Source organism: Oncorhynchus masou, chromosome 29 (genome assembly GCF_036934945.1).
Source record: "Oncorhynchus masou masou isolate Uvic2021 chromosome 29, UVic_Omas_1.1, whole genome shotgun sequence".
Lineage (NCBI taxonomy): Eukaryota > Metazoa > Chordata > Actinopteri > Salmoniformes > Salmonidae > Oncorhynchus > Oncorhynchus masou.
This window is the reverse complement of record NC_088240.1, coordinates 90,914,684-90,939,683: the sequence shown is the minus strand read 5'-3', so window position 1 is coordinate 90,939,683 and position 25,000 is coordinate 90,914,684. Positions and strand designations below refer to the sequence as shown.

The window sequence follows — 25,000 nt, the reverse complement described above, 5'->3', positions numbered from 1 at the left end:
TCCACTACCTGGATCACTTCCTGTCTGTCTGTGGTGACGACTCCACTAACTGGATCACTTCCTGTCTGTCTGTGGTGACGACTCCACTAACTGGATCACTTCCTGTCTGTCTGTGGTGACGACTCCACTAACTGGATAGGAAACAGGATGTAGTTCTCAGACTAGTGTTCCCGCTGTAACTACAGACTGCAATAGGAAACAGGATGTAGTTCTCAGACTAGTGTTCCCGCTGTAACTACAGACTGCAATATGAAACAGGATGTAGTTCTCAGACTAGTGTTCCCGCTGTAACTACAGACTGCAATAGGAAACAGGATGTAGTTCTCAGACTAGTGTTCCCGCTGTAACTACAGACTGCAATAGGAAACAGGATGTAGTTCTCAGACTAGTGTTCCCGCTGTAACTACAGACTGCAATAGGAAACAGGATGTAGTTCTCAGACTAGTGTTCCCGCTGTAACTACAGACTGCAATAGGAAACAGGATGTAGTTCTCAGACTAGTGTTCCCGCTGTAACTACAGACTGCAATAGGAAACAGGATGTAGTTCTCAGACTAGTGTTCCCGCTGTAACTACAGACTGCAATAGGAAACAGGATGTAGTTCTCAGACTAGTGTTCCCGCTGTAACTACAGACTGCAATAGGAAACAGGATGTAGTTCTCAGACTAGTGTTCCCGCTGTAACTACAGACTGCAATATGAAACAGGATGTAGTTCTCAGACTAGTGTTCCCGCTGTAACTACAGACTGCAATATGAAACAGGATGTAGTTCTCAGACTAGTGTTCCCGCTGTAACTACAGACTGCAATAGGAAACAGGATGTAGTTCTCAGACTAGTGTTCCCGCTGTAACTACAGACTGCAATAGGAAACAGGATGTAGTTCTCAGACTAGTGTTCCCGCTGTAACTACAGACTGCAATAGGAAACAGGATGTAGTTCTCAGACTAGTGTTCCCGCTGTAACTACAGACTGCAATAGGAAACAGGATGTAGTTCTCAGACTAGTGTTCCCGCTGTAACTACAGACTGCAATAGGAAACAGGATGTAGTTCTCAGACTAGTGTTCCCGCTGTAACTACAGACTGCAATAGGAAACAGGATGTAGTTCTCAGACTAGTGTTCCCGCTGTAACTACAGACTGCAATAGGAAACAGGATGTAGTTCTCAGACTAGTGTTCCCGCTGTAACTACAGACTGTAATAGGAAACAGGATGTAGTTCTCAGACTAGTGTTCCCGCTGTAACTACAGACTGTAATAGGAAACAGGATGTAGTTCTCAGACTAGTGTTCCCGCTGTAACTACAGACTGTAATAGGAAACAGGATGTAGTTCTCAGACTAGTGTTCCCGCTGTAACTACAGACTGTAATAGGAAACAGGATGTAGTTCTCAGACTAGTGTTCCCGCTGTAACTACAGACTGCAATAGGAAACAGGATGTAGTTCTCAGACTAGTGTTCCCGCTGTAACTACAGACTGCAATATGAAACAGGATGTAGTTCTCAGACTAGTGTTCCCGCTGTAACTACAGACTGCAATAGGAAACAGGATGTAGTTCTCAGACTAGTGTTCCCGCTGTAACTACAGACTGCAATAGGAAACAGGATGTAGTTCTCAGACTAGTGTTCCCGCTGTAACTACAGACTGCAATAGGAAACAGGATGTAGTTCTCAGACTAGTGTTCCCGCTGTAACTACAGACTGCAATAGGAAACAGGATGTAGTTCTCAGACTAGTGTTCCCGCTGTAACTACAGACTGTAATATGAAACAGGATGTAGTTCTCAGACTAGTGTTCCCGCTGTAACTACAGACTGTAATAGGAAACAGGATGTAGTTCTCAGACTAGTGTTCCCGCTGTAACTACAGACTGTAATAGGAAACAGGATGTAGTTCTCAGACTAGTGTTCCCGCTGTAACTACAGACTGCAATAGGAAACAGGATGTAGTTCTCAGACTAGTGTTCCCGCTGTAACTACAGACTGTAATAGGAAACAGGATGTAGTTCTCAGACTAGTGTTCCCGCTGTAACTACAGACTGCAATAGGAAACAGGATGTAGTTCTCAGACTAGTGTTCCCGCTGTAACTACAGACTGTAATAGGAAACAGGATGTAGTTCTCAGACTAGTGTTCCCGCTGTAACTACAGACTGTAATAGGAAACAGGATGTAGTTCTCAGACTAGTGTTCCCGCTGTAACTACAGACTGCAATAGGAAACAGGATGTAGTTCTCAGACTAGTGTTCCCGCTGTAACTACAGACTGCAATAGGAAACAGGATGTAGTTCTCAGACTAGTGTTCCCGCTGTAACTACAGACTGCAATAGGAAACAGGATGTAGTTCTCAGACTAGTGTTCCCGCTGTAACTACAGACTGCAATAGGAAACAGGATGTAGTTCTCAGACTAGTGTTCCCGCTGTAACTACAGACTGCAATAGGAAACAGGATGTAGTTCTCAGACTAGTGTTCCCGCTGTAACTACAGACTGCAATAGGAAACAGGATGTAGTTCTCGAACCATCAAGCATCACACACACAGTAGAAGGTCATCAGAGGTTAAGGGTTAACTCCAGATTAAATGGGGTCATTTATAGGCAAAGGTGTGTCATTCAGCTGTCTCTTGATAAGGTAAAGGTGTGTCATTCAGCTGTCTCTGATAAGGTAAAGGTGTGTCATTCAGCTGTCTCTGATAAGGTAAAGGTGTGTCATTCAGCTGTCTCTGATAAGGTAAAGGTGTGTCATTCAGCTGTCTCTGATAAGGTAAAGGTGTGTCATTCATCTGTCTCTTGATAAGGTAAAGGTGTGTCATTCAGCTGTATCTGATAAGGTAAAGGTGTGTCATTCAGCTGTCCCTTGATAAGGTAAAGGTGTGTCATTCAGCTGTCTCTGATAAGGTGTGTCATTCAGCTGTCCCTTGATAAGGTAAAGGTGTGTCATTCAGCTGTCTCTGATAAGGTAAAGGTGTGTCATTCAGCTGTCTCTGATAAGGTAAAGGTGTGTCATTCAGCTGTCTCTGATAAGGTAAAGGTGTGTCATTCAGCTGTCTCTGATAAGGTAAAGGTGTGTCATTCAGCTGTCTCTGATAAGGTAAAGGTGTGTCATTCAGCTGTCTCTGATAATGTAAAGGTGTGTAATTCAGCTGTCTCTGATAAGGTGTGTCATTCAGCTGTCTCTTGATAAGGTAAAGGTGTGTCATTCAGCTGTCCCTGATAAGGTAAAGGTGTGTCATTCAGCTGTCCCTGATAAGGTAAAGGTGTGTCATTCAGCTGTCTCTTGATAAGGTAAAGGTGTGTCATTCAGCTGTCCCTGATAAGGTAAAGGTGTGTCATTCAGCTGTCTCTGATAAGGTAAAGGTGTGTCATTCAGCTGTCTCTGATAAGGTAAAGGTGTGTCATTCAGCTGTCTCTGATAAGGTAAAGGTGTGTCATTCAGCTGTCTCTGATAAGGTAAAGGTGTGTCATTCAGCTGTCTCTGATAAGGTAAAGGTGTGTCATTCAGCTGTCTCTGATAAGGTAAAGGTGTGTCATTCAGCTGTCTCTTGATAAGGTAAAGGTGTGTCATTCAGCTGTCTCTGATAAGGTAAAGGTGTGTCATTCAGCTGTCCCTGATAAGGTAAAGGTGTGTCATTCAGCTGTCTCTGATAAGGTAAAGGTGTGTCATTCACCTGTCTCTTTATAAGGTAAAGGTGTGTCATTCAGCTGCTAGTGAATGAGTGGTGACTGAAGAGTTAAATGGACCCAGTCACAACAGGAAGTGATGGGTAGCGAGCTCAGACCGCTTCCTGTGATGTCCAGGACCTGTTTCTGCACCCATAAAGAGTTACTGAATTGGGGGCGAAGGGTAGCCTAGTGGTTAGAGCGTTGGACTAGTAACCGGAAAGTTGCGAGTTCAAACCCCCGAGCTGACAAGGTACAAATCTGTCATTCTGCCCCTGAACAAGGCAGTTAACCCACTGTTCCCCGGTAGTCATTGAAAATAAGAATTTGTTCTTAATTGACTTGCCTGGTTAAATAAAGGTAAAAAAAAAAAAAAAATACCAGTATGGATCAAACCGATAGTGGAGGTGTAGGTTAGTGTTCAGCTGCTAGTTAGTTAGTTAGAGGGGTTTGAACTAACACAGTAAACTGATAGTGGAGGTGTAGACTAGTGTTCACCTGCTAGTTAGTTAGGTAGTTAGTTAGTTAGAGGGGTTTAAACTCACACAGCAGCTGATAGTGAAGGTGCAGACTAGTATTCAGCTGCTAGTTAGTTAGGTAGTTAGTTAGAGGGGTTTAAACTAACACAGTAAACTCATTGTCGGAACTAGAAGCACAAGCATTTCGCTACACTCGCATTAACATCTGCTAACCATGTGTATGTGACAAATAAAAATTGGATTTGATTTAGACTAGTGTTCACCTGCTAGTTAGTTAGGTAGTTAGTCAGTTAGAGGGGTTTAAACTAACACAGCAAACTGAGGACATGACAAACAGAATGGCACGACAGGAGGATGGGTTGCACATGAGTTGCCTTTTGGGAACAATAAAGATTTATTGAATTGAATACGGTACCTGTTTCTGGACACCGTTGAGCTGCAACACCTTGATGATGAGCGAGGCAGTCCGTCCTTTATATTGAATAGTCCTCAACAGAGTCCCCACGTTGTCCACACTGAAGGCCTCAGACCAACGCCAGTTACCCCAGCCCTCTATACAGATATGAAGGAGCTGGAGGAGAGGAGGGGGAGGAGGAGAGAGGAGGGAGAGGAGGGAGAGGAGGAGAGAGGAGGGAGGAGGGGGAGGAGAGGAGTGGGGAGGAGAGGGTGGAGAGGAGGGGGGAGGAGGAGAGAGAGGAGGAGAGAAGAGGGGGAGGAGGATAGGGGGGAGAGGAGTGGGGAGGAGGAGAGAGGAGGGAGAGGAGGAGAGAAGAGGGGGAGGAGGAGAGAAGAGGGGGAGGAGGAGAGGGTGGAGAGGAGGAGAGGGGAGACGGTGGAGAGGAGGAGAGGGGGAGAGAGGAGGAGAGAAGAGGGGGAGGAGGAGAGGGTGGAGAGGAGGGGGAGGAGAGGGTGGAGAGGAGGGGGGAGGAGAGGGTGGAGAGGAGGGGGGAGGAGAGGGGGTGGAGGAGAGGGTGGAGAGGAGGGGGGAGAGAGGAGGAGAGAGACAAACATTAACATACAGTAATCACAGTATCATACAGTAATCACACACACACACCCGGACACACACACACCCGGACACACACACACACACACACACACACACACACACACACACACACACACACACACACACACACACACACACACACACACACACACACACACACACACACACACACACACACACACACACACACACACACACACACACACGCTTTGATCCTGTGTGAACTCCACACTGCCTCTCGTCTGAACAGAGATCCCATTACAATAACAACACTAATCAAAGCCTCAATTCAGTTACTCCCAGATCATCATCCTCGTCGCTCGGCCGAGTCGGCCTTCTACATGGAAATGACATCATTTCTCAGATCCCTTATAGACCGACCGGGCGGCGTTGAGGAATTACTCCCAGGAAAAAGTGGCAAACATCAGGAGAGGAGGAGAGGAGAGGAGAGCAGAGGAGAGGAGAGGACAGGAGAGGAGAGGAGGAGAGGAGAGGAGAGCAGAGGAGAGGAGAGCAGAGGAGAGGAGAGGTGAGGAGGAGAGGTGAGGAGGAGAGGAGAGATAGGGCTGAAGGAGAGGAGAGGAGAGATAGGGCTGAAAGAGAGGAGAGGAGAAGAGAGGAGAGGACAGGAGAGATAGGGCTGAAGGAGAGGAGAGGAGGGGAGAGGGGAGAGGAGAGGACAGGACAGGAGAGGACAGGAGAGGAGAGATAGGGCTGAAGGAGAGGAGAGGAGGGGAGAGGGGAGAGGAGAGGACAGGACAGGAGAGGACAGGAGAGGAGAGATAGGGCTGAATGAGAGGAGAGGAGGGGAGAGGGGAGAGGAGAGGACAGGACAGGAGAGGACAGGAGAGGAGAGATAGGGCTGAAGGAGAGGAGAGGAGGGGAGAGGGGAGAGGAGAGGAGAGGACAGGAGAGGAGAGATAGGGCTGAATGAGAGGAGAGGAGGGGAGAGGGGAGAGGAGAGGACAGGACAGGAGAGGACAGGAGAGGAGAGATAGGGCTGAATGAGAGGAGAGGAGGGGAGAGGGGAGAGGAGAGGACAGGACAGGAGAGGACAGGAGAGGAGAGATAGGGCTGAAGGAGAGGAGAGGAGGGGAGAGGGGAGGAGAGGACAGGAGAGATAGGGCTGAAAGAGAGGAGAGGAGAAGAGAGGAGAGGACAGGAGGGGACAGGAGAGGAGAGATAGGGCTGAAGGAGAGGAGAAATGGGAGGGGTTGAGGAGAGGAGAGGTGAGGAGATGAGCGGAGAGAGAAGGCTGGAGGAGAGGAGAGAGGAGAGGAGAGCAGAGGAGAGGTGAGGAGAGGAGAGAGGAGAGGAGAGCAGAGGAGAGGTGAGGAGAGGAGATGAGCGGAGAGAGAAGGCTGATGGAGAGGAGAGAGGGGAGGAGAGGAGAGAGCCTCGACACACACACACCTCAGGAGAGGCCCATCTGTGGAGAGGAGAGTTTGTTATTTCAACAGCCCCTCCCTTCCTCCCCCCTTGGCCCCCTCCTCCCCCGGTCCGTGTTTATCATGCCTGTGGTTGGCCGTGACCTTTAGGAAACAGACACAATAACGTCTCCCTCCCCTCAGACTTCAAATGGCCGCGGACTCTCTTAGTTGAGTTCAGTGTCAATCCAAGCAGCTAAACACAGTGACAAACCGCTGTTCTGGACACCAAGGAAAACAACACGGGTCTGAATGAAGGGTGGGTCCCAAATGGCACCCTATTCCTTTAGTAGAGCACTACTATAGACCAGGGCCCTATTCCCTATATAGAGCACTACTTTAGACCAGGGCCCTATATAGTGCACTACTTTAGACCAGGGCCCTATTCCCTATATAGTGCACTACTTTAGACCAGTGCCCTATTCCCTATATAGTGCACTACTTTAGACCAGGGCCCTATTCCCTATATAGAGCACTACTTTAGACCAGGGCCCTATATAGAGCACTACTTTAGACCAGTGCCCTATTCCCTATATAGAGCACTACTTTAGACCAGGACCCTACTCCCTATATAGTGCACTACTTTAGACCAGGACCCTACTCCCTATATAGTGCACTACTTTAGACCAGGGCCCTATTCCCTATATAGTACACTACTTTAGACCAGGGCCCTATTCCCTATATAGTACACTACTTTAGACCAGGGCCCTATTCCCTATATAGTGCACTACTTTAGACCAGGACCCTATTCCCTATATAGTACACTACTTTAGACCAGGGCCCTATTCCCTATATAGAGCACTACTTTAGACCAGGGCCCTATTCCCTATATAGTGCACTACTTTAGACCAGGGCCCTATTCCCTATATAGAGCACTACTTTAGACCAGGGCCCTATTCCCTATATAGTGCACTACTTTAGACCAGGGCACTATATAGTGCACTACTTTAGACCAGGGCCCTATATAGTGCACTACATTAGACCAGGGTCCTATATAGTGCACTACTTTAGACCAGGGCCCTATTCCCTATATAGAGCACTACTTTAGACCAGGGCCCTATTCCCTATATAGAGCACTACTTTAGACCAGGGCCCTATATAGTGCACTAATTTAGACCAGGGCCCTATATAGTGCACTAATTTAGACCAGGGCCCTATATAGTGCACTACTTTAGACCAGGGCCCTATATAGTGCACTACTTTAGACCAAGGCCCTATATAGTGCACTACTTTAGACCAGGACCCTATATATTGCACTACTTTAGAACAGGGCCCTATTCCCTATATAGTGCACTACTTTAGACCAGGGCCCTATTCCCTACATAGTGCACTACTTTAGACCAGGACCCTATTCCCTATATAGTGCACTACTTTAGACCAGGGCCCTATATAGTGCACTACTGTTGACAAATCAGTCGTGATGTGGGGGAATAGGGTGTTATTTGGGATGCACTAGCCTGGTCTAGCCTGGTCTGGTCTGGCCTGGTCTCGCCCGGTCTGGTCTAGTCTAGCCTGGTCTAGTCTGGTCTGGTCTAGTCTGGTCTGGTCTGGTCTGGCCTGGTCTGGCCTAGTCTGGTCTGGTCTAGTCTGGTCTGGTCTGGCCTGGTCTGGTCTGTTCTAGCCTGGCCTGGTCTACCCTGGTCTGGTCTGGCCTGGTCTCGCCCGGTCTGGTCTAGTCTAGCCTGGTCTAGTCTGGTCTGGTCTAGTCTGGTCTGGTCTGGTCTGGTCTGGCCTGGTCTAGCCTAGTCTGGTCTAGTCTGGTCTGGCCTGGTCTGGTTTGTTCTAGCCTGGCCTGGTCTACCCTGGTCTAGCCTGGTCTGGTCTGGCCTGGTCTAGCCTAGTCTGGTCTGGTCTAGTCTGGTCTGGTCTGTTCTAGCCTGGCCTGGTCTACCCTGGTCTAGTCTGGTCTGGTCTGGTCTGGCCTGGTCTACCCTGGTCTGGTCTAGTCTAGTCTGGTCTGGTCTGGTCTAGTCTGGTCTGGCCTGGTCTGGCCTAGCCTGGTCTGGTCTGGTCTGGTCTGGCCTGGTCTGGTCTGTTCTAGCCTGGCCTGGTCTACCCTGGTCTAGCCTGGTCTGGTCTGGCCTGGTCTAGCCTAGTCTGGTCTGGTCTAGTCTGGTCTGGTCTGGTCTGTTCTAGCCTGGCCTGGTCTACCCTGGTCTGGTCTGGTCTGGCCTAGTCTGGTCTGGCCTGGTCTACCCTGGTCTAGTCTAGTCTGGTCTGGCCTGGTCTGGTCTAGTCTGGTCTAGTCTGGTCTGGTCTACCCTGGTCTGGTCTAGTCTGGTCTGGTCTGGTCTAGCCTAGCCTGGTCTGGTCTGGTCTAGTCTGGTCTGGTCTAGTCTGGTCTGGTCTGGCCTGGTCTGGTCTGTTCTAGCCTGGCCTGGTCTACCCTGGTCTGGTCTGGTCTGGTCTACCCTGGTCTGGTTTGTGCCTGGTCTGGTCTGGTCTGGTCTGGCCTGGTCTGGTCTGGTCTAGTCTGGCCTGGTCTGGTCTGGCCTAGTCTGGTCTGGTCTAGTCTAGTCTGGTCTGGTCTAGCCTAGTCTGGTCTAGTCTGGTCTGGTCTAGCCTAGTCTGGTCTGGTCTGGTCTAGTCTGGTCTGGTCTAGTCTGGTCTGATCTGGTCTGGCCTGGTCTGGTCTGTTCTAGCCTGGCCTGGTCTACCCTGGTCTAGTCTGGTCTGGCCTGGTCTGGTCTGGTCTAGTCTGGCCTGGTCTGGTCTGGTCTAGTCTGGTCTGGTCTAGTCTAGTCTAGTCTAGTCTGGCCTGGTCTGGTCTGGTCTAGTCTGGTCTAGTCTAGTCTGGTCTGGTCTAGCCTAGTCTGGTCTAGTCTGGTCTGGTCTAGTCTAGTCTAGTCTAGTCTGGTCTGGTCTGGTCTGGTCTAGTCTAGTCTAGTCTGGTCTAGTCTGGTCTGGTCTAGTCTGGTCTGACCTGGTCTGGTCTGGCCTGGTCTAGTCTGGTCTGACCTGGTCTGGTCTGGCCTGGTCTAGTCTGGTCTGGTCTGGCCTGGTCTGGTCTGGCCTGGCCTAGTCTGGTCTGGTCTACCCTGGTCTAGTCTGGTCTGGTCTGGCCTGGTCTGGTCTGGTCTGGCCTGGTCTGCCAGATACTAGGGAACAGCAGTGAGTGGAACAGAGCAACGCCACCTGATAGAATGTACAACATGTCCTCTTGGCCCTGTTTTTCTGTTCTGTTTCACCCCGAGGAGAAGTTCACTAAGAAACACAGCCAAGTCATTCCAGAGAGACATATGCCTCAATGTCTCAGCTGAACAGAACAGAACGGAGCAGAACAGAACAGAACCGAGGAGGAACCCAGAACCAACACAAAACCCAGCTGGTCCATTAACACAGAGATCATCAACTACATTCACAAGTTGGTATTTTTTGTTTTGCTCAGAAAACTCTGGAGGCCAAATAAAAATCACAGGTCACCAGTTGGGGAAGCCTGCAGTACAGAATGAGACAGACACTAAGACAGAGAGAGGGAGAGGGAAGCCTGCAGGACAGAATGAGACAGACACTAAGACAGAGAGAGGGAAGCCTGCAGTACAGAATGAGACAAACACTAAGACAAACAGAGAGAGAGGGAAGCCTGCAGTACATAGTGAGACAGGCACTAAGACAGAGAGAGGGAGAGGGAAGCCTGCAGTACAGAATGAGACAGACACTAAGACAGAGAGAGGGAAGCCTGCAGTACAGAATGAGACAGACACTAAGACAGAGAGAGGGAAGCCTGCAGTACAGAATGAGACAGACACTAAGACAAACAGAGAGAGAGGGAAGCCTGCAGTACAGAATGAGACAGACACTAAGACAAACAGAGAGAGAGGGAAGCCTGCAGTACAGAATGAGACAGACACTAAGACAAACAGAGAGAGAGGGAAGCCTGCAGTACATAGTGAGACAGACACTAAGACAAACAGAGAGAGAGGGAAGCCTACAGTACAGAATGAGACAGACACTAAGACAAACAGAGAGAGAAGGAAGCCTGCAGTACAGAATGAGAGACACTAAGACAAACAGAGAGAGAGGGAAGCCTGCAGTACATAGTGAGACAGACACTAAGACAAACAGAGGGAGAGGGAAGCCTACAGTACATAGTGAGACAGACACTAAGACAGAGAGAGAGGGAAGCCTGCAGTACAGGATGAGACAGACACTAGGACACACAGAGAGAGAGGGAAGCCTACAGTACATAGTGAGACAGACACTAAGACAAACAGAGAGAGGGAAGCCTGCAGTACATAGTGAGACAGACACTAAGACAAACAGAGAGAGAGGGAAGCCTGCAGTACAGAATGAGAGACACTAAGACAAACAGAGAGAGAGGGAAGCCTGCAGTACATAATGAGACAGACACTAAGACAAACAGAGGGAGAGGGAAGCCTACAGTACATAGTGAGACAGACACTAAGACAAACAGAGAGAGAGGGAAGCCTGCAGTACATAATGAGACAGACACTAAGACAAACAGAGGGAGAGGGAAGCCTGCAGTACATAATGAGACAGACACTAAGACAAACAGAGGGAGAGGGAAGCCTACAGTACATAGTGAGACAGACACTAAGACAAACAGAGAGAGAGGGAAGCCTGCAGTACAGGATGAGACAGACACTAGGACACACAGAGAGAGAGGGAAGCCTACAGTACATAGTGAGACAGACACTAAGACAAACAGAGAGAGGGAAGCCTGCAGTACATAGTGAGACAGACACTAAGACAAACAGAGAGAGAGGGAAGCCTGCAGTACATAGTGAGACAGACACTAAGACACACAGAGAGAGGGAAGCCTGCAGTACAGAATGAGAGACACTAAGACAAACAGAGAGAGAGGGAAGCCTGCAGTACATAGTGAGACAGACACTAAGACACACAGAGAGAGAGGGAAGCCTGCAGTACATAATGAGACAGACACTAAGACACACAGAGGGAGAGGGAAGCCTGACTCGGCTGGTGGAAGCTGGGTAGTACCAGAACAGTTCTGACCCTGGACATTAGACTGGTTCTCTTCATGTTATAGACTCATAGCAGAAAAACAACAAGAGTCACAGGAACAGGGACATTTCTGTCTGAATTTAACAGTTTATAGACTGACTGGTCTCGTTGTGACTGACTGGTCTTGTTGTGACTGACTGGTCTCGTTGTGACTGACTGGTCTTGTTGTGACTGACTGGTCTTGTTGTGACTGACTGGTCTCGTTGTGACTGACTGGTCTCGTTGTGACTGACTGGTCTCGTTGTGACTGACTGGTCTCGTTGTGACTGACTGGTCTCGTTGTGACTGACTGGTCTCGTTGTGACTGACTGGTCTTGTTGTGACTGACTGGTCTCGTTGTGACTGACTGGTCTCGTTGTGACTGACTGGTCTCGTTGTGACTGGCTGGTCTCGTTGTGACTGGCTGGTCTCGTTGTGACTGACTGGTCTTGTTGTGACTGACTGGTCTCGTTGTGACTGACTGGTCTTGTTGTGACTGACTGGTCTCGTTGTGACTGACTGGTCTCGTTGTGACTGACTGGTCTCGTTGTGACTGACTGGTCTCGTTGTGACTGACTGGTCTCGTTGTGACTGACTGGTCTTGTTGTGACTGACAGGTCTCGTTGTGACTGACTGGTCTCGTTGTGACTGACTGGTCTTGTTGTGACTGACTGGTCTCGTTGTGACTGACTGGTCTTGTTGTGACTGACTGGTCTCGTTGTGACTGAAACAGTTGACATATTTAACAGTTTATAGACTGACTGGTCTTGTTGTGACTGAAACAGTTGACATATTTAACAGTTTATAGACTGACTGGTCTCGTTGTGACTGACTGGTCTCGTTGTGACTGACTGGTCTCGTTGTGACTGACTGGTCTTGTTGTGACTGACTGGTCTTGTTGTGACTGACTGGTCTTGTTGTGACTGACTGGTCTCGTTGTGACTGAAACAGTTGACATATTTAACAGTTTATAGACTGACTGGTCTCGTTGTGACTGACTGGTCTTGTTGTGACTGACTGGTCTCGTTGTGACTGACTGGTCTTGTTGTGACTGACTGGTCTTGTTGTGACTGGCTGGTCTCGTTGTGACTGACTGGTCTTGTTGTGACTGACTGGTCTTGTTGTGACTGACTGGTCTTGTTGTGACTGACTGGTCTCGTTGTGACTGACTGGTCTCGTTGTGACTGACTGGTCTCGTTGTGACTGACTGGTCTCGTTGTGACTGACTGGTCTCGTTGTGACTGACTGGTCTCGTTGTGACTGACTGGTCTCGTTGTGACTGACTGGTCTCGTTGTGACTGACTGGTCTTGTTGTGACTGGCTGGTCTCGTTGTGACTGACTGGTCTCGTTGTGACTGACTGGTCTTGTTGTGACTGACTGGTCTCGTTGTGACTGACTGGTCTTGTTGTGACTGACTGGTCTTGTTGTGACTGAAACAGTTGATATATTTAACAGTTTATAGACTGACTGGTCTCGTTGTGACTGACTGGTCTCGTTGTGACTGACTGGTCTCGTTGTGACTGACTGGTCTCGTTGTGACTGACTGGTCTCGTTGTGACTGACTGGTCTCGTTGTGACTGACTGGTCTCGTTGTGACTGACTGGTCTCGTTGTGACTGACTGGTCTCGTTGTGACTGACTGGTCTCGTTGTGACTGACTGGTCTTGTTGTGACTGACTGGTCTTGTTGTGACTGAAACAGTTGACATATTTAACAGTTTATAGACTGACTGGTCTTGTTGTGACTGACTGGTCTTGTTGTGACTGACTGGTCTTGTTGTGACTGACTGGTCTCGTTGTGACTGACTGGTCTCGTTGTGACTGACTGGTCTCGTTGTGACTGACTGGTCTTGTTGTGACTGACTGGTCTCGTTGTGACTGACTGGTCTTGTTGTGACTGACTGGTCTCGTTGTGACTGACTGGTCTCGTTGTGACTGACTGGTCTTGTTGTGACTGACTGGTCTCGTTGTGACTGACTGGTCTCGTTGTGACTGACTGGTCTCGTTGTGACTGACTGGTCTTGTTGTGACTGACTGGTCTCGTTGTGACTGGTCTTGTTGTGACTGACTGGTCTTGTTGTGACTGAAACAGTTGACATATTTAACAGTTTATAGACTGACTGGTCTTGTTGTGACTGACTGGTCTTGTTGTGACTGAAATAGTTGACATATTTAACAGTTTATAGACTGACTGGTCTTGTTGTGACTGACTGGTCTTGTTGTGACTGAAACAGTTGACACATTTCACAAGTCAAAGACATTGTTGAACGCCGAGTAACAAGAGAATCAAAACGTTCCTTCAGCATCGGGGAGAAACAACGTGAAAGAGGTACAACGTAGAGCTGAGAACGACTGTAACAAGCAACATCTGCCTGTCGCTCACATTACAAAGCTCTTTAAAGGTTAAGACAACAGCGTGGCCAGGATGAGGACATCGCACCCCCTCCGCCCCCCTCACCACTGTCACCAGATGAAAATCAATACCTCTGGTGATCCCCCATGTCACAAATCATTAACACACCTATCAAGACTCTCTCGCTCCGGGTTTCCTGTTTTTGTGGAGGTAAATGGCGGCCATAGAGGATCAGTCTGTTTCCATGGGGATTACAGACAGACAAAAAAAAAAAACACAAGCACACAGCTGTGGCCCAGCGTTTCAGACCGCTGTGAAGCAACACCACCACCCATTGCTGTAAATTACCCTGCTGTGAGTCAATTAACACAACCCCCGCTGGGCTGTGTGTGTAACGTCTACCACTCTGCTACGTCATAGGGCCGTTCCCATTAATATATCACAACAACGTTTCCTGGTAAAACACACTGAGGGAATATAACTCCTCATGTAAAATATGATGGATTCCTCACTTCCAGGCACGAGCCCACACAGCACCACCCCCCCCCCCCTGAGAGGAAGAGGCAGAGGACCACTGGAATCACTAGTCTACTGTCCTCTCTCTTGTCCTGAGAGGACCACTGTCATCACTAGTCTACTGTCCTCTCTCTTCTCCTGAAAGAGTTGACAGTTGCAATGAAAGTAAAGGGGCTGAATAATTTTGCACGCCCAATTTTTCAGTTTTTGATTTGTTAAAAAAGTTTGAAATATCCAATAAATGTCGTTCCACTTCATGATTGTGTCCCACTTGTTGTTGATTCCTCACAAAAAAATACAGTTTTATATCTTTATGTTTGAAGCCTGAAATGTGTCAAAAGGTGGCAAAGTTCAAGGGGGCCGAATACTTTCGCAAGGCACTGTATGTAGGGAATAGGGAGGAGGTATGTAGGGTAGTGAACCAGTCAGTCTCTATCCCAGGAGGTATGTAGGGTAGTGAACCAGTCTCAGTCTCTATCCCAGGAGGTATGTAGGGTAGTGAACCAGTCAGTCTCTATCCCAGGAGGTATGTAGGGTAGTGAACCAGTCAGTCTCTATCCCAGGAGGTATGTAGGGTAGTGAACCAGTCAGTCTCTATCCCAGGAGGTATGTAGGGTAGTGAACCAGTCAGTCTCTATCCCAGGAGGTATGTAGGGTAGTGAACCCAGGAGGTATGTAGGGTAGTGAACCCAGGAGGTATGTAGGGTAGTGAACCAGTCAGTCTCTATCCCAGGAGGTATGTAGGGTAGTGAACCAGTCAGTCTCTATCCCAGGAGGTATGTAGGGTAGTGAACCAGTCAGTATCTATCCCAGGAGGTATGTAGGGTAGTGAACCAGTCAGTCTCTATCCCAGGAGGTATGTAGGGTAGTGAACCAGTCAGTCTCTATCCCAGGAGGTATGTAGGGTAGTGAACCAGTCAGTCTCTATCCCAGGAGGTATGTAGGGTAGTGAACCAGTCAGTCTCTATCCCAGGAGGTATGTAGGGTAGTGAACCAGTCAGTCTCTATCCCAGGAGGTATGTAGGGTAGTGAACCAGTCAGTCTCTATCCCAGGAGGTATGTAGGGTAGTGAACCCAGGAGGTATGTAGGGTAGTGAACCCAGGAGGTATGTAGGGTAGTGAACCAGTCTCAGTCTCTATCCCAGGAGGTATGTAGGGTAGTGAACCAGTCAGTCTCTATCCCAGGAGGTATGTAGGGTAGTGAACCAGTCAGTCTCTATCCCAGGAGGTATGTAGGGTAGTGAACCAGTCTCAGTCTCTATCCCAGGAGGTATGTAGGGTAGTGAACCAGTCAGTCTTTATCCCAGGAGGTATGTAGGGTAGTGAACCCAGTCAGTCTCTATCCCAGGAGGTATGTAGGGTAGAGAACCAGTCAGTCTCTATCCCAGGAGGTATGTAGGGTAGTGAACCCAGTCAGTCTCTATCCCAGGAGGTATGTAGGGTAGAGAACCAGTCAGTCTCTATCCCAGGAGGTATGTAGGGTAGTGAACCCAGTCAGTCTCTATCCCAGGAGGTATGTAGGGTAGTGGACCAGTCAGTCTCTATCCCAGGAGGTATGTAGGGTAGTGAACCCAGGAGGTATGTAGGGTAGTGAACCAGTCAGTCTCTATCCCAGGAGGTATGTAGGGTAGTGAACCAGTCTCAGTCTCTATCCCAGGAGGTATGTAGGGTAGTGGACCAGTCAGTCTCTATCCCAGGAGGTATGTAGGGTAGTGAACCCAGGAGGTATGTAGGGTAGTGAACCAGTCAGTCTCTATCCCAGGAGGTATGTAGGGTAGTGAACCAGTCAGTCTCTATCCCAGGAGGTATGTAGGGTAGTGGACCCAGGAGGTATGTAGGGTAGTGAACCAGTCTCAGTCTCTATCCCAGGAGGTATGTAGGGTAGTGGACCAGTCAGTCTCTATCCCAGGAGGTATGTAGGGTAGTGAACCCAGGAGGTATGTAGGGTAGTGAACCAGTCAGTCTCTATCCCAGGAGGTATGTAGGGTAGTGAACCAGTCAGTCTCTATCCCAGGAGGTATGTAGGGTAGTGGACCCAGGAGGTATGTAGGGTAGTGAACCAGTCTCAGTCTCTATCCCAGGAGGTATGTAGGGTAGTGGACCAGTCAGTCTCTATCCCAGGAGGTATGTAGGGTAGTGAACTCAGTCTCAGTCTCTATTCCAGGAGGTATGTAGGGTAGTGAACCCAGGAGGTATGTAGGGTAGTGAACCAGTCAGTCTCTATCCCAGGAAGTATGTAGGGTAGTGAACCAGTCAGTCTCTATCCCAGGAGGTATGTAGGGTAGTGGACCAGTCAGTCTCTATCCCAGGAGGTATGTAGGGTAGTGAACTCAGTCTCTACAAAACAAGGCAACCCGACATCAACGGCCACATTTGCAAGTGTAATGCAGTGTTCTGGAGCGGGAGGAAGGAGGTCCAGACTACAGACAGGCCTCATTGAGGGGATGTGTTGTGGGTCTGCAGGAGAACAATAGAGACAGGACCAGCATTGTCCCATAGTTCTCCTGCGTTACCATGGCATTCCAGACAGAGAGCTTCCAAGCCAGAGGGCCGCAAGTGTCTGTGGACAACGGGAGCCAGCAAAAATACACACAGTCTGGGTGGTGGTGTGTACACACACACACACACACACACACACACACACACACACACACACACACACACAGTCTGAGTGGTGGTGTATACACACACACACACACACACACACACTCACACACACACACACACGCACACGCACACACTGTCTGAGTGGTGGTGTATATACACACACACACACACACACACACACACACACACACACACACTGTCTGAGTGGTGGTGTATATACACACACACACACACACACACACACACACACACACACACACACACACACACACACACACACACGCACACGCACACACGCACACACTGTCTGAGTGGTGGTGTATATACACACACACACACACACACACACACACACACACACACACACTGTCTGAGTGGTGGTGTATATACACACACACACACACACACACACACACACACACACACACACACACACACACACACACACACACACACACACGCACACGCACACACGCACACACTGTCTGAGTGGTGGTGTATATACACACACACACACACACACACACACACACACACACACACACACACACACACACACACACACACACACACACACACACACACACACACACACTCAAACACACAGTCTGAGTGGTGGGGAGACAAACCACAGTAGGATGTGAGTCAGGGCCCTCTGTCATGGCCGCCATGCAACCCTAGGTGAAATGAAGAGGGACAGAGAGAGAGAGAGGCACCACTGTCACCCCCCCCTCCATCCACAAGTCTGACTGGCTGTCACCCCCCCCACCCTGACCACACGTCTGACTGGCTGTCACCCCCCCCCCCCCCAGCCCCCCACCCTGACCACACGTCTGACTGGCTGTGACCCCCCCCCCCACCCCCTACATAGCATTGTTGAGGCCAGCATGACAGCAGCCATATATCCCTCTATCTGTTCTCTCTATGGTGGTGGGGCCAGCATCTATCTGTTCTCTCTATGGTGGTGGGGCCAGCATCTATCTGTTCTATCTATGGTGGTGGGGGCCAGCATCTATCTGTTCTCTCTATGGTGGTGGGGCCAGCATCTATCTGTTCTCTCTATGGTGGTGGGGCCAGCATCTATCTGTTCTCTCTATGGTGGTGGGGCCAGCATCTATCTGTTCTATCTATGGTGGTGGGGCCAGCATCTATCTGTTCTCTCTATGGTGGTGAGGCCAGCATCTATATGTTCTCTCAATGGTGGTGGGGCCAGCATCTATCTGTTCTCTCTATGGTGGGGCCAGCATCTATCTGTTCTATCTATGGTGGTGGGGCCAGCATCTATCTGTTCTCTCTATGGTGGTGGGGCCAGCATCTATCTGTTCTATCTATGGTGGTGGGGCCAGCATATATCTGTTCTCTCTATGGTGGTGGGGCCAGCATCTATCTGTTCTCTCTATGGTGGTGGGGCCAGCATCTATCTGTTCTATCTATGGTGGTGGGGCCAGCATCTATCTGTTCTCTCTATGGTGGGGCCAGCATCTATCTGTTCTATCTATGGTGGTGGGGCCAGCATCTATCTGTTCTCTCTATGGTGAGGCCAGCATCTATCTGTTCTCTCTATGGTGGTGGGGCCAGCATCTATCTGTTCTCTCTATGGTGGTGGGGCCAGCAACTATCTGTTCTCACTATGGTGGGGCCAGCATCTATCTGTTCTCTCTATGGTGGTGGGGCCAGCATCTATCTGTTCTCTCTATGGTGGTGGGGCCAGCATCTATCTGTTCTCTCTATGGTGAGGCCAGCATCTATCTGTTCTATCTATGGTGGTGGGGCCAGCATCTATCTGTTCTCTCTATGGTGGGGCCAGCATCTATCTGTTCTATCTATGGTGGTGGGGCCAGCATCTATCTGTTCTCTCTATGGTGAGGCCAGCATCTATCTGTTATCTCTATGGTGGTGAGGCCAGCATCTATCTGTTCTCTCTATGGTGGTGGGGCCAGCATCTATCTGTTCTCTCTATGGTGGGGCCAGCATCTATCTGTTCTCTCTATGGTGGTGGGGCCAGCATCTATCTGTTCTCTCTATGGTGAGGCCAGCATCTATCTGTTCTCTCTATGGTGGTGGGGCCAGCATCTATCTGTTCTCTCTATGGTGGTGGGGCCAGCATCTATCTGTTCTCTCTATGGTGAGGCCAGCATCTATATGTTCTATCTATGGTGGTGGGGCCAGCATCTATCTGTTCTCTCTATGGTGGTGGGGCCAGCATCTATCTGTTCTATCTATGGTGGTGGGGCCAGCATCTATCTGTTCTCTCTATGGTGGTTTGGGCCAGCATCTATCTGTTCTCTCTATGGTGGTTTGGGCCAGCATCTATCTGTTCTATCTATGGTGGTGGGGCCAGCATCTATCTGTTCTCTCTATGGTGGTGGGGCCAGCATATATCTGTTCTCTCTATGGTGGTGGGGCCAGCATCTATCTGTTCTATCTATGGTGGTGGGGCCAGCATATATCTGTTCTCTCTATGGTGAGGCCAGCATCTATCTGTTCTCTCTATGGTGGTGGGGCCAGCATCTATCTGTTCTCTCTATGGTGGGGCCAGCATCTATCTGTTCTCTCTATGGTGGTGGGGCCAGCATCTATCTGTTCTCTCTATGGTGGGGCCAGCATCTATCTGTTCTATCTATGGTGGTGGGGCCAGCATCTATCTGTTCTCTCTATGGTGGTGGGGCCAGCATCTATCTGTTCTCTCTATGGTGGTGGGGCCAGCATCTATCTGTTCTCTCTATGGTGGTGGGGCCAGCATCTATCTGTTCTCTCTATGGTGGTGGGGCCAGCATCTATCTGTTCTCTCTATGGTGGTGGGGCCAGCATCTATCTGTTCTCTCTATGGTGGTGGGGCCAACATCTATCTGTTCTCTCTATGGTGGTGGGGCCAGCATCTATCTGTTCTCTCTATGGTGGTGGGGCCAGCATCTATCTGTTCTCTCTATGGTGGTGGGGCCAGCATCTATCTGTTCTCTCTATGGTGGTGGGGCCAGCATCTATCTGTTCTCTCTATGGTGAGGCCAGCATCTATCTGTTCTCTCTATGGTGAGGCCAGCATCTATCTGTTCTCTCTATGGTGGTGGGGCCAGCATCTATCTGTTCTCTCTATGGTGGTGGGGCCAGCATCTATCTGTTCTATCTATGGTGGTGGGGCCAGCATCTATCTGTTCTCTCTATGGTGGGGCCAGCATCTATCTGTTCTCTCTATGGTGGAGGGGCCAGCATCTATCTGTTCTATCTATGGTGGTGGGGCCAGCATCTATCTGTTCTCTCTATGGTGGTGGTGGCCAGCATCTATATGTTCTCTCTATGGTGGTGGGGGCCAGCATCTATATGTTCTCTCTATGGTGGTGGGGCCAGCATCTATCTGTTCTATCTATGGTGGGGCCAGCATCTATCTGTTCTCTCTATGGTGGGGCCAGCATCTATCTGTTCTCTCTATGGTGGTGGGGCCAGCATCTATCTGTTCTCTCTATGGTGGTGGGGCCAGCATCTATCTGTTCTCTCTATGGTGGTGGGGCCAGCATCTATCTGTTCTCTCTATGGTGAGGCCAGCATCTATCTGTTCTCTCTATGGTGGTGGGGCCAGCATCTATCTGTTATCTCTATGGTGGGGCCAGCATCTATCTGTTCTCTCTATGGTGGTGGGGCCAGCATCTATCTGTTCTCTCTATGGTGGGGCCAGCATCTATCTGTTCTCTCTATGGTGGTGGGGCCAGCATCTATCTGTTCTCTCTATGGTGGGGCCAGCATCTATCTGTTCTCTCTATGGTGGTGGGGCCAGTATCTATCTGTTCTCTCTATGATGGTGGGGCCAGCATCTATCTGTTCTATCTATGGTGAGGCCAGCATCTATCTGTTCTCTCTATGGTGGTGGAGCCAGCATCTATCTGTTCTCTCTATGGTGGTGGGGCCAGCATCTATCTGTTCTCTCTATGGTGGTGGGGCCAGCATCTATCTGTTCTATCTATGGTGGTGGGGCCAGCATCTATCTGTTCTCTCTATGGTGGTGGGGCCAGCATCTATCTGTTCTCTCTATGGTGGTGGGGCCAGCATCTATCTGTTCTATCTATGGTGGTGGGGCCAGCATCTATCTGTTCTATCTATGGTGGTGGGGCCAGCATCTATCTGTTCTCTCTATGGTGGTGGGGCCAGCATCTATCTGTTCTATCTATGGTGGTGGGGCCAGCATCTATCTGTTCTCTCTATGGTGGTGGGGCCAGCATCTATATGTTCTATCTAAGATGGGGCCAGCATCTATCTGTTCTATCTATGGTGGTTGGGCCAGCATCTATCTGTTCTCTCTATGGTGGGGCCAGCATCTATCTGTTCTATCTATGGTGGTGGGGCCAGCATCTATCTGTTCTCTCTATGGTGGGGCCAGCATCTATCTGTTCTCTCTATGGTGGTGGGGCCAGCATCTATCTGTTCTCTCTATGGTGAGGCCAGCATCTATCTGTTCTCTCTATGGTGAGGCCAGCATCTATCTGTTCTCTCTATGGTGGTGGGGCCAGCATCTATCTGTTCTCTCTATGGTGGTGGGGCCAGCATCTATCTGTTCTCTCTATGGTGGTGGGGCCAGCATCTATCTGTTCTCTCTATGGTGAGGCCAGCATCTATCTGTTCTCTCTATGGTGGGGCCAGCATCTATCTGTTCTCTCTATGGTGGTGGGGCCAGCATCTATCTGTTCTCTCTATGGTGGTGGGGCCAGCATCTATCTGTTCTCTCTATGGTGGGGCCAGCATCTATCTGTTCTCTCTATGGTGGTGGGGCCAGCATCTATCTGTTCTCTCTATGGTGGGGCCAGCATCTATCTGTTCTCTCTATGGTGGGGCCAGCATCTATCTGTTCTCTCTATGGTGGTGGGGCCAGCATCTATCTGTTATCTCTATGATGGTGGGGCCAGCATCTATCTGTTCTCTCTATGGTGGTGGGGCCAGCATCTATCTGTTCTCTCTATGGTGGTGGGGCCAGCATCTATCTGTTCTCTCTATGGTGGGGCCAGCATCTATCTGTTCTCTCTATGGTGGGGCCAGCATCTATCTGTTCTCTCTATGGTGGTGGGGCCAGCATCTATCTGTTCTCTCTATGGTGGTGGGGCCAGCATCTATCTGTTCTCTCTATGGTGGTGGGGCCAGCATCTATCTGTTCTATCTATGGTGGTGGGGCCAGCATCTATCTGTTCTCTCTATGGTGGGGCCAGCATCTATCTGTTCTCTCTATGGTGGAGGGGCCAGCATCTATCTGTTCTATCTATGGTGGTGGGGCCAGCATCTATCTGTTCTCTCTATGGTGGTGGTGGCCAGCATCTATATGTTCTCTCTATGGTGGTGGGGGCCAGCATCTATATGTTCTCTCTATGGTGGTGGGGCCAGCATCTATCTGTTCTATCTATGGTGGGGCCAGCATCTATCTGTTCTATCTATGGTGGGGCCAGCATCTATCTGTTCTCTCTATGGTGGTGGGGCCAGCATCTATTTGTTCTCTCTATGGTGGTGGGGCCAGCATCTATCTGTTCTCTCTATGGTGGTGGGGCCAGCATCTATCTGTTCTCTCTATGGTGGTGGGGCCAGCATCTATCTGTTCTCTCTATGGTGGTGGGGCCAGCATCTATCTGTTCTCTCTATGGTGGTGGGGCCAGCATCTATCTGTTCTCTCTATGGTGGTGGGGCCAGCATCTATCTGTTCTCTCTATGGTGGGGCCAGCATCTATCTGTTCTCTCTATGGTGGTGGGGCCAGCATCTATCTGTTCTCTCTATGGCCCCACAGGTGCAGAAGTCCTTTGGCTAGAACCCTGTTCACATCACACACACCTACCAGCACGCACACACGCACACACACGTCCACAAACACACCCACACGTCCACACGTCCACACGTCCACACACACACACACACACACACACACACACACACACACACACACACACACACACACACACACACACACACACACACACACACACACACAGCGTCCTCCAACCTTCCAGAGATGAAGTGCTTAATGGACGGCGCTGGGCTCGCTGTGCAGGTGTTGAAGTATTTACAGTGTGGTGGTGTTGCAGTTACTCTGCCAACCAAACAAGTGTGTTGACAGAATTATTACGGGGTTTAAAAAACCCCACGGCTAAAAATAACGGAGATTTTCAGATATTTGTTGTGTTTATGAGGTAACAGACAGACGTGTCGTCCTGCTACTGACCAGACAGGATGTGACACGACCCAGAGAATCAAGTCAGACACTAAACCCACTGGGTCATATCTCACCAACGTACAGCGTTTACAGCGGGGGGCAGTTGACCCGGGAGGGGGTGGGCAGTTGACCCGGGAGGGGGTGGGCAGTTGACCCGGGAGGGGGTGGGCAGTTGACCCGGGAGGGGGGGGGCAGTTGACCCGGGAAGGGGGGCAGTTGACCCAGGAGGGGGGGCAGTTGACCCGGGGAGGGGGTGGGCAGTTGACCTGGGAGGGGGGGGGGCAGTTGACCCAGGAGGGGGTGGGCAGTTGACCCGGGAGGGGGGGGGCAGTTGACCTGGGAGGGGGGGCAGTTGACCCGGGAGGGGGTGGGCAGTTGACCCGGGAGGGGGTGGGCAGTTGACCCGGGAGGGGGGGCAGTTGACCCAGGAGGGGGTGGGCAGTTGACCCGGGAGGGGGGGCAGTTGACCCGGGAGGGGGTGGGCAGTTGACCCGGGAGGGGGTGGGCAGTTGACCCGGGAGGGGGTGGGCAGTTGACCCGGGAGGGGGTGGGCAGTTGACCCGGGAGGGGGGGCAGTTGACCCGGGAAGGGGGGCAGTTGACCTGGGAAGGGGGGCAGTTGACCCGGGAGGGGAGTGGGCAGTTGACCTGGGAGGGGGGGCAGTTGACCTGGGAGGGGGGGCAGTTGACCCGGGAGGGGGGGGGGCAGTTGACCTGGGAGGGGGGGGGGCAGTTGACCTGGGAAGGGTGGGCAGTTGACCCGGGAGGGGGGTGGGCAGTTGACCTGGGAGGGGGGTGGGCAGTTGACCCGGGAAGGGGGGGCAGTTGACCCGGGAGGGGGGGACACCTCTAGCATCTTAGAGGTAGCAAAAGGTAGCATCCTACGACGATGCCACGTTGAAAATCACTGAGCTCTTCACTGAGGCCCATTCGACTGCCAACGTTTGTCTATGGAGATTGCACGGCTGTGTGCTTATACACCTGTCAGCAACGGGACTGGCTGAAACAGTCGAATCAGCTGATTTGAAGCGGTACTTTTACATAGACAGTATATGTGACTGTGTGTGAGAGGTCCTTCAATAAAAGGCCATATTAGGACTGCTTCGCCAGTGGTCGAATTGTGACGTCATGTTGCTATGATACCGGAGGACAGCCCATATTATGGGGTTTCTACGTCAATCATTCTACTGGACGGCGTCTTTAAGGATTCGCCTTCATGTGGAAACGACCAGGAATGTCTGACCGCACACACACACACACACACACACACACACCGAGCACACACACACACACACACACACACACACACACACACACACACACACACACACACACACACACACACACACACACACACACACACACACACACACACACACACACACAAACACACACAGCCATCTCTGGTGTATCGTGGTGGAGGGCAACTTGTCTCAGCTAATTCATCCCTGGAGCCCAGAGACCCACTGATCTACTGGGTTACGACAGCTGTTGGATGGGCCACACTCTCTGGGGGGGGTGTTTAAGTGTGTTTGTGTGCGTGTCTAAGTGTGTCTGTGTTTGTGTATTTATGTGTGTGTAAGTGTGTGTGTTTGAGTGTGTGTGTGTTTAAGTGTGTGAGTGTGTGTTTGTGTTTAAGTGTGTGTGTGTGTGCTTGTGTAAGTGTGTGTGTGTGTGTGTAAGTGTGTGTGTGAGTGAGTGTGTGTGTAAGTGTGTGTGCATGTGTGTTTAAGTGAGTGTGTGTGTGTGTTTGTGTAAGTGTGCGTGTGTGTGTGTGCGTTTAAGTGTGTGTATGTAAGTGTGTGTGCATGTGTG

The 25,000-nt window shown here is 50.2% G+C and overlaps 1 protein-coding gene across 1 annotated transcript in view; it reads right to left on the bottom strand.

The window, feature by feature from the left end:
- Positions 1 to 25,000, bottom strand: part of LOC135519836 (intermembrane lipid transfer protein VPS13B) — a 764,993-nt gene that overhangs the window by 79,457 nt on the left and 660,536 nt on the right. Inside the window, 1 exon segment of the mRNA XM_064945043.1 lies at positions 4,547 to 4,702. Coding sequence (XP_064801115.1) covers positions 4,547 to 4,702 — 156 coding nt within the window.